Raw genomic sequence first — 9043 nt, forward strand, 5'->3', positions numbered from 1 at the left:
CTGGGGTGGGCGGGCGAGGCGCGAGCGGGCGACTATTTTTTTTATTTTTTAACCTTTTTAGTCCCAGTTGGTTTTACCAACAGCTAAAGAGAGAATTGTGTGCTTATTAGAAAATTTTGAAATATTAATGTGACTGAAATTTTCAAAAAGAATTAAAACTTTGTTTGAATTTTGTGCTTATTAGAAAAATAGAAAGCAAATGCTATTAAATAAATCCCAATCTTAAATTCAAACTTGTGTGGATTGAATTTGAATCTTTTTGGATTTTATTCGGATCTTGAATATGAGTTATTTCAATTTTGAATCAAATTCAAAATTAAAACTAAATACAAATAAAAACAGAAAACAAAGTAACATAAACTAACTACTAGGCTGGCCGCAGCCCACCGGCCTGGCCTGCTTACGCTTTCCCCTCACCCACCTATGACCCAGTTCGTAACCGGCCCACGCGCTCGCCGCTGCTCCCTTTCTCTCTTTCTCTATGACCCCGCACGCCAAGGCGGCACTGTGCCACCTTCGTCAACCCCCGCGGCACGCACTCGACGCGTGAGCGCTCGCCGGCCGCGCTAGAGGCACTACCGCGCCCGCGCGCACTTCCGAAGCCTTCCGCCGTGGGGAAAGGACCAAGCTACCCTCGGTACCACACCCAAAACCCTAACGTGGAGCCGTTCGATGGTCGCCACGCCATGCTGGTCGCGCCCGCTGAGAATTGACGGTGCATGGCAATGGTGTGCGCCGCACAAAACCCTAGCCCGGCCGCAGGCTATAAATAGACCTGCACAGCAATGGCGGGAATCACAGTAGCGATCTCATTGCACCCTCTTAGAGCTTGTTTTTCCTTGAAATGTTGAAAAGGATGTACTCCTCTCAACCACCTCTGATCTCTTTGGGAGAGGATTATCTGAACCAGTCCTTACTGAGAGGAACTTGACACAAATTAAAGTAGCACCTTCACAATTCGCTCGACACAGTCATCATTGGTTACCTTCCCCGAATGTTCATGCACCCTCTTAGGAACATGAACGGAGTCATCTTGTTATTGCAGATAACATAATCAATAAGCTGCACAGTCCTATGCTGTAGAATCAATCTGCTTTTCGTCCAGACGCTACACATTGCATGTACCGAATACTGTATGCGAGAAAATTTTAAAGAAACATAGTATTTCAGTGCTCAGTAATGTAGTTTAATTGTACTGCTAAAGACGTGCAGTTACACCAAACGGCTACCCCTATTTGAGTGATAAAGGTGGACAGAGTGGTAGAGAAATGAAATGAACAGCACCAGCCGTGCAGTTCCGCTTCCGCAGACGCGCCTGGGACGGTATGGGCGACAACCACCCACAAGTTGCTGGGTGCCCTTCTGGATTCAGGACGAGCTTGGTTCCTCAATCAGAACAGGGTTTTTTTCACTCGGATGCTCCAAAAGTCGGTCCTTCAAGTGTTTCTTTAGTACGTCGTCATTAGATCCGCTGAGCCAGACTTCGTTGAGAGCCTTTAGTTTCTCTAGCCCAGAAAACTGCAATGACGGCGATGCACTACAGCAGCGTAGCTTCAACAACTCAAAACGAAACATTACTGCATGGTAAAAGGATACAGCCTGTAGCCTGGAGTTGCAAGCAATCTCGAGGACCTTGAGAGAATTGAAAGAGCCCTCAAACTGGAGCTTGCCATCTTCAAATTCCTTGAAACAAAGACAGAGAGTTCTTAGGTTCGGTAGATCACTAAGATTATCAATCCCATCTGTGGTTAGCTTCGTCATCTGTAAGTTCAGTTTAGTGAGGTTCGGCAGCTGCTTGATCCATATTGGCAACTTCTCTTCGACGTGTCCGTACAACTTAAGGCTCTCTAGGTTCTCCGGTGGTGAGGTGATGCCATCCAAACAGCCTAGATTCTGATCCACAACGAGCCGCACTGACAAGGATTCCAAATGGCCGTGAGCTGAGATGGCAGAGCAAAACTCCTTACAGTTTTCCCTGTTGATGCCAGACACTCCGAGCTTGCGCAGTTGGGTAAGGTTCTTGAGTTCTTCCAGAATAGCCCGCCCTCTTGCACTACTGACGTCTATGACACCCAGCGTTTGTATTGTTGTCAGTAGTCTAATCCCTCTGGGTACGTCAATGCCACCATTACGGACGGCAATCCGGCGGTGTGTGGACAACTTTGACAACCATAACTTGGACATAAGACCACCGCATGACCTGCTTGTCGATGATGTTGATAGTGATCGGGTCTCGGCTGCTGCTGATGGTGGTGGTGGTGGTAGGCTTTCAACCGTGCTGGTGTCAACATCAAAAGGTACGGTGGTACCAGCACGAATGTACTGCAGTTTCTGTAGCTTGGTGATGCTTTGTGGAAGAGTGACAACGGAGGTGTATCTGATATCCAGAGTTTGCAGCTGACTCAAGTTACCCAATGAATCCGGAAGACGAGAGACTTCTTTGCATCCTCTCAAGGAGAGAAACTTCAGGCGGGGCAGCAGCTTCACCATTTGCTCGACGTCACCATTTGTTACACCTGATGACACGTCTTCTAGATCCAGCACCCGGAGCAGCCTCATCTTTTCAGAGATGAAGAATGTTTCCCATTGACCAAATACAGTAAGTGACCGCAACCGTGAGAATTCGATGCTCCCAAACACAATCCTGTCCCTGTCCCAGGTGCTCCCTATGGTGAGATGTCGTCCTGTCCGTTGTGCGTTTATACTGCAACGCCCCTCCAGTGCAAAGACAAGGTTCTCTTCCATTGACCGTGATATGATGTATTCACGGAGGAAACCATTCACTTGGCACCGGGGCATCCTCATGTAAGAGGATAGTGTTCTCTGTCCTGGTACCTGGATCATACAGAGCAAGAAGAGCTTGAAAAAGAACTGCTCTGCGGTCTCCTCTGCGCTACTTTCTTTGTGACCCCTTAAAGGCCCTGTGATGCCCTTTGCTTCAGAATTTTCTTCGGTGTCTCTTGAGTAGCCCTCGGCGACCCACCGCCGCACCAACCGTCTCCTCCGAATGCTCTGGTTCAGAGGGAAGATTGACAAATAGAAGATACAAGGCTTGAGGAAATCAGGGCAAGAACGGAAGTATGAATGCACCCAGGTAAATAGATCCCGTAAACACCGAAATTCTCGATGGCCTTCCAAAATTTCCACGAACCTATCTCTCAGAACCTTCCAGACCTCTGGGTAATGTAACACTGGGGCCATGGAGTCAGCTACAGCAACTATCACTTTTGGAAGTCCGCCACACTTATGTAGGATAAGTTTTGCAGCATTAGTCGTGTCAGGGTCCGGGGCCCATCGATGACCAATCTTCTGGGACACCTGTGTTTCAATGAGTTTAAGACATAACATTAGATGCCAGGAAGCTTGATGATTTTTATGTAATACACTAATTGGAACCTCCTATACGGACAATTCATATCAGTGAAAAAATTAGAATAAAGATTAAACGTACGAAAAAAATCCCAGTAAAGATGTCAACAAAGTCGTATACACAATTTTGCATTTATTGCATTAGTTCTTGATGAAAGATTTCTATTTGTTGTGTATGGAATATTTCTATTTGGTGACAAATATGAAAAATTATCTTTGGGTAGCATGCGCCAAACCAACAACTTTTGACTAGACCAAGTTAGTCGGGTAATTGAGTCAAACAATATGTATTTTCAACATTATCGTGACAAGATGTATGGTGTCATGTCATTTTACTATTTCTTTGAAATATTTGTGGGATGCGTGTATCTTAGCAATGCGGAGGCCAAGAGTGTTCTTAGTATAAGATCGTATCATCTTGATCTATTTATCTAAGATTGATAAAGCTTCTTTATAAAAAACAAAAACTTCAATCATTCGATGTGATTGATCAAATGTAATGCATAAATAAATACCATATTCATAATCTAATCAAAATTTAACTTTCCAATACCATTGCTAACTCTTTTTTTGCGTATAATTTTGTTAAATGTACCTTCTGTTTTGCAGTATGAGGTGCCCTCTAACTTAATCTGACTAAAATACAAAATCTGTCCCATTTCAATATATATATTTTTCAATTAATTATGTTATTAATTTATACTCCAACCGTCCCAAAAACTGTGCAGTTTTATTAAATCTCAGACAGATTAGTATCTTACAAAATGACCTTGTGCCCCTAGAAAAATGACCTTAGTTTACGCACTTTGATTCTAGGCATCATAACTCTGGAAAAGGCAACAATCAACCAATTGATCTTTGTAATTTGCTGCATATTGATGAGGTAATTAGCTGGTCCAATAGCTACAAAAGCATCCTTTATGGAACAAATTTTGAATGTTAGATACATGGTCACTCTTTTTCAAACCGAGGTAGTTGTTTTAACCTGCGAACTGATGAAATCTCGGATGGCTGCCATACGGACTCAAGGCCACTCCATAACGTTTGTTATTACTAAAATAAAGGTGGAGTAGACGGAGCTAGGATTTTATTACACTTGGGGCTCGATTTATGTGTCCATGGCTAGAATGTAGGATTCTTAGAAATTACCAACTTCATCTTTAAAATAACGTTTGTTTTGTAGTTGTTTATTTGGAGTTGCAACAAGTCTCTAGTCCTAGTTGCCACTGCAGGTGCAGCTGTCTAAAGTAACAACAATTCCTGAGATAAGCATTAGTGCCAGGTGCAACAAATGTTAAAATTAACCTGGTGTGATGTGACACTATGACTGCTAAATATGGTGTTTTGAGCAATTCACTCACGTACGGATTAACGAATCATGAATGAAAATTAGACAATTATGATTAAACTCACCCTCATTTTGAAGAGATCAAGTGCTTCATCAATTTCCAGGCCTTTGACATTGCAACATGCTTTAGAACAATATGCGGCGACACTTTCTCTATGTGTAATGACAATGGTACAGCTTTGACTGTGTCCTGCCAATGTATCCTTTATCATGTCCCACTCTTCAGTGGACTTCAGATCATTAATAACAATGAGGCACCTATGTTGGTGAAGAACACAGCAACACTCTTGAATAGGGTCTTTAATTCTAAAGTTGCTTCCATGTTGCAGAGAATCCGAGTTTAAATCCGAAAGTAAGGTGCGTGATAATTCCCTTAAATTGATCGGATGGGATACATCCACCCAGGCGAACTTTTCATAACGCCCATGTTTAGTCACTGCCTCGTAGTACGCCTGTTTGACGAGAGTTGATTTGCCAACACCAGCAATCCCAAACACTGATATCACATCACAACGGTATACCATTGATCTAAGAACGTATAAATTAGTTTGGCGGCCAACGTGTTGAAATTCCTTTAACCATTTCTCTGCAGCTTCCGTCTTGGCATTCCTCTCACCATCTTCTCTTTTCTACAAATAAGAGAAGTTTGTATCTCATTTGTCCAGATGCCATTTTCACAAAATACAACTCAATTAGAACAAATTGGCAGGGCCTTGTGCTCTGTACAGAAAATAAGGCAAACTTGCATTTATGTGTTGAGATTTACTAATTTTCAATCGTGTAGAACTTCTAACGCATTTCCACATTCAGTTCCTTTGGAAACTACCTCTGAAAATGGACCATTTTCAATAGGCGGTTACTTTTCCGCATGAGAATATCGTTAATTTCTACAGGCCTGGGGTCACAAGCAGGTGGCTGGACGTCTGGGCACAGGCGGTCACTGTTTGTGCAGTAGTCTTAATGTCCATTTCTTTTGATGATACTTCTCTCACTCAACTAAAACTCACATTATAGAGCTTTAAAAATCTTAGTACTACATAACACAGTATAGAAGAAAAACTTACTGTACTTTAACACCTTATGTCTTTTCTATTAAAATAGTATGGCAGCTATTAGACGTTGATACAGAATATTGCTGGACACTTTATAAAACGAATTTGGGTTTTATCATGTCGGAATAGAAATGTTTTAGAAAATTGGTCCCTCCATACCCTTGAAAGGACAAAAGATTCCAATCAGGCATAAAGTACTAATTAAAGTTGTGTTTTGAAGACTGTGTCAATGTCCAAAACGTCAAGAATTTTGAAACCGGAGGGAGTATTGTTTTGGTTGTCAGGTCAAGAACATATACATAAATGTCATTCACACATGCATCGACATCTTTGGCATCATCGAAGCATCTTCTTTCTTTCAACGTACATTGAAAAGGGCGCTATGGTAGACATGTGTGACTCCATGTAAATACAGTTTAGACATGTAGTAGGTGTCATCTCAGCATAAAATTAGCATGAAATGGCTGGAGATTAATTTGTCGTTAAAGAAACAGTTGCTTATTGCTGCCGTTGTTTAAGACCCTGCCATTTGTACATCTCAAACCATGTAAATCACACATGACAATGTGGTGTAAAGCCTAACTTGGGATCTCTAAATAGTAAACATAGGATCGGTACACATCAATTGGAACCTATGGCCCTTACCTGAGCCATTCTACGTCTGTTACAAAATATGGGTGGTTTCACGTAGTGTTATTCATGATATTTGCTAGCATCAATTTAGAAATATGGTGGCCAAATATGTAGTATTAGATCATAGCGCAAACAATCTGGCATCCTATTGGACAATAAGGTATCGCATAAGCAAAAAAGGTAAGTTCTATGGAAAGGTGATTAGACCCATGATGTTGTATGGTAAAGAGTGTTGGCCTACAAAAATGAAACAAGGGCAATGGTTAAGTGTTGCAAAAATGTGTATCTTCAGTTGGATTTGTGGTGATGCATCCAAGAACGTATGGAGCACCAATTAATGTTCAACTGGTTTTGACATGTCAATGGAGACCTTCGGTGGCACCTGCTCATTGTGCATGGCTAAGGTGCAACAGTAATAAAATCGACCAGCTGGGGAATGATCTCCCCAGAGCACTGTTTTAAAGGCTGACGCAACCTCAACCACAGATCTAGAAAACCCATGATGAACAGTAATGTAAAGAGATATATAGGGTCGGCCGAATCTGACATGGAAGGAGTTGAAAAAGAGATCTGAAAGTGTTGGTGTTTTTGTTGCTTTTAAATGGGTAAAATGAAATGTTGAAACTAATAGATGGTATTTGCAGCATACCTCATTGAAGAAGGCACAAATAGAATGTTCATCAGAGAGCCGCTCCAGCTCCAGCACTTGGTGTGGTTGTCCAACACACAAGCTTGCAACTTCAAGCTGCTGGGTGTGGACCACGATGCAGCTACCATTGTTCATGTCAGGTAGGTATATCCTGACCGCCTCCCAGTCAACCATGGTGGAGATGTCTTCCAGGAAAATTAGGTACCTATGTTCACTGACTTGCTTCATGAACTCATCAATGAGTGCACCTTCTGTTGCTATCGTTTCAATTGGTTTCAAGAAATCTACAGTTCTTTCTTGAGAATAGTTGGCGTAGAATTGAGTCAGCAAGCTCCGGATGAACTCACGGTGATTGAAGGGATGCATCAGCTTCACCCAAGCACGCCATCTGAATGTTTTGCAGATTTCTGGGTTGTCAGAAGTCTTCTTGATGATGGATGCCACCCCAACATCGGTTGCTGCTCCCCATACCGAGAGCACTTGAAGTGGAATGGCGTCATCTTTTTTATTAATCAGCATGACAAGGTCTCTTGGGTCGCTAAGCTTCATCTTGCCATCTCTTGCCTCCAAGAGGGTATCCATTACGGTTGCATCAGCTACCGCCTGTTGATGCATCTTCTCAGCAGGCTTGGGGCTGGAGTCACCAATTTGCCTGTAGCGCATGTTCCTCTGGCCCATGGCTTCGACCCTGGACTTCAGCAGCTCTATACCAGCAATGGCATCGTCCAAGCCCACAGAAGGTGTTGCCATGAACATGCAGGGTTGGAGCAATTGGCGCCACCAAGATGACTTGTTATCCAGGTAGATGCCAGACTCGATGCAGTCCTCCACATCTAAGGCCATGTTGCGGACCTGTCTCACCAAGGTCCTTGTCATATCATCTGTGGCACGCTCCTTGGTGACGCTGAGGAAGGAGTGCATCATCTGGAACTCATCGGAGATAAGCATCAGGTCACGCTGCACATCCTTCTTGAACTTCTTCTCCTCCTCAATCGCCGTCTTGGCCATGGTCAGGGTCCCCTCCACCGCCGACTTCGCCAACCCAAGTACAAGGTCCGCCATATTTCTGCTCCTCTGGTGTCTTGCGCTCTGATTTGTTTGTTAATTGTGTGGTGATAGCAGAAGCTAGCAAGTGCGTGGCTGGAGGATGACGTTTTATAGAAACATCTCAAGCATAAAGGCCCAAGCGAAGAACATTATTCGCTTTTAAGGCGTGCAAGTTAGCGAGAAGCACTCAAGGTAGCTGTTGTTTTGCGATTGCACACTAGCATATATAGACTGACATGCTTTATCTTTTAACTATCAATCTCTCTTTTTATTTGTTGTGTGGTAGAAGCACAAGGAAGGCATATGATGCTTTGCTGCTAACGCTAGGAAGTTCTCAAGGTGCGTGCGGTACATAAAAGTGAAAGGGCGACAAAGCCCATCTACACAAAAGTTTATAGAACCAGACAAAGAAGAGCGCATATATGAAAGAGCGACAAAGCCCATCATAGACATTTCACTTTCTTTTTCTTGTTTCTATTGGATAGAAACAAATATTTCAAAGGTGGAAGGACTGCCCAATAAAAGCCCATCTAAACAAGGTTGATGGTTCGAAGGAACAGCAGAGGAACTGTGTTATGAAGGCTGAATGAAGCAAAGAACATTTAACTTTGTGCAAACCAATTACCGACAAGCACTCAAGGAATTTCTCTTGGCAGAGCACAGCTGAATTATTGTGCCGAGTTTTGCTTTTGCCCCGTGGGATCGCATTGAGTGAACAGTATGCATTTGAAGTAATAATAAACACTTGGAGCGCGATGGGTCCAACCACGGCGAGCATCCTGAGCCGCAGCGAGCTGGCACATGCATGCATCAAGCGATTGAGAAATGAGGTAACGTTGATGAGAGCAAGCTAGGTTTGAAATATGTAACTGCAGTCATGCATGGTAGCTGGACCTGTACGGGTTGATGATGAATAAACTGTTTTATGCAGCGGAAGCGAAAGGG

At 43.1% G+C, this 9043-nt stretch overlaps 1 protein-coding gene across 1 annotated transcript; it reads right to left on the reverse strand.

Annotated features, from left to right (window-relative positions):
- Nucleotides 1-1146: 1146 nt before the first annotated feature.
- On the reverse strand, nucleotides 1147-8155 carry LOC101779575 (disease resistance protein RPM1). The gene is made up of 3 exons (XM_004980713.2): nucleotides 7052-8155; nucleotides 4783-5346; nucleotides 1147-3318 (listed from the first exon to the last, which is right to left on the reverse strand). The coding sequence occupies exons 1-3, from the start codon at nucleotides 8111-8113 to the stop codon at nucleotides 1369-1371; spliced, it is 3576 nt and encodes a 1191-aa protein (XP_004980770.1). The 5' UTR covers nucleotides 8114-8155; the 3' UTR covers nucleotides 1147-1368.
- Between the last annotated feature and the right edge of the window lie 888 nt (nucleotides 8156-9043).

This window comes from Setaria italica, chromosome VIII, assembly GCF_000263155.2.
Source record: "Setaria italica strain Yugu1 chromosome VIII, Setaria_italica_v2.0, whole genome shotgun sequence".
In the NCBI taxonomy this organism is placed as follows: domain Eukaryota; kingdom Viridiplantae; phylum Streptophyta; class Magnoliopsida; order Poales; family Poaceae; genus Setaria; species Setaria italica.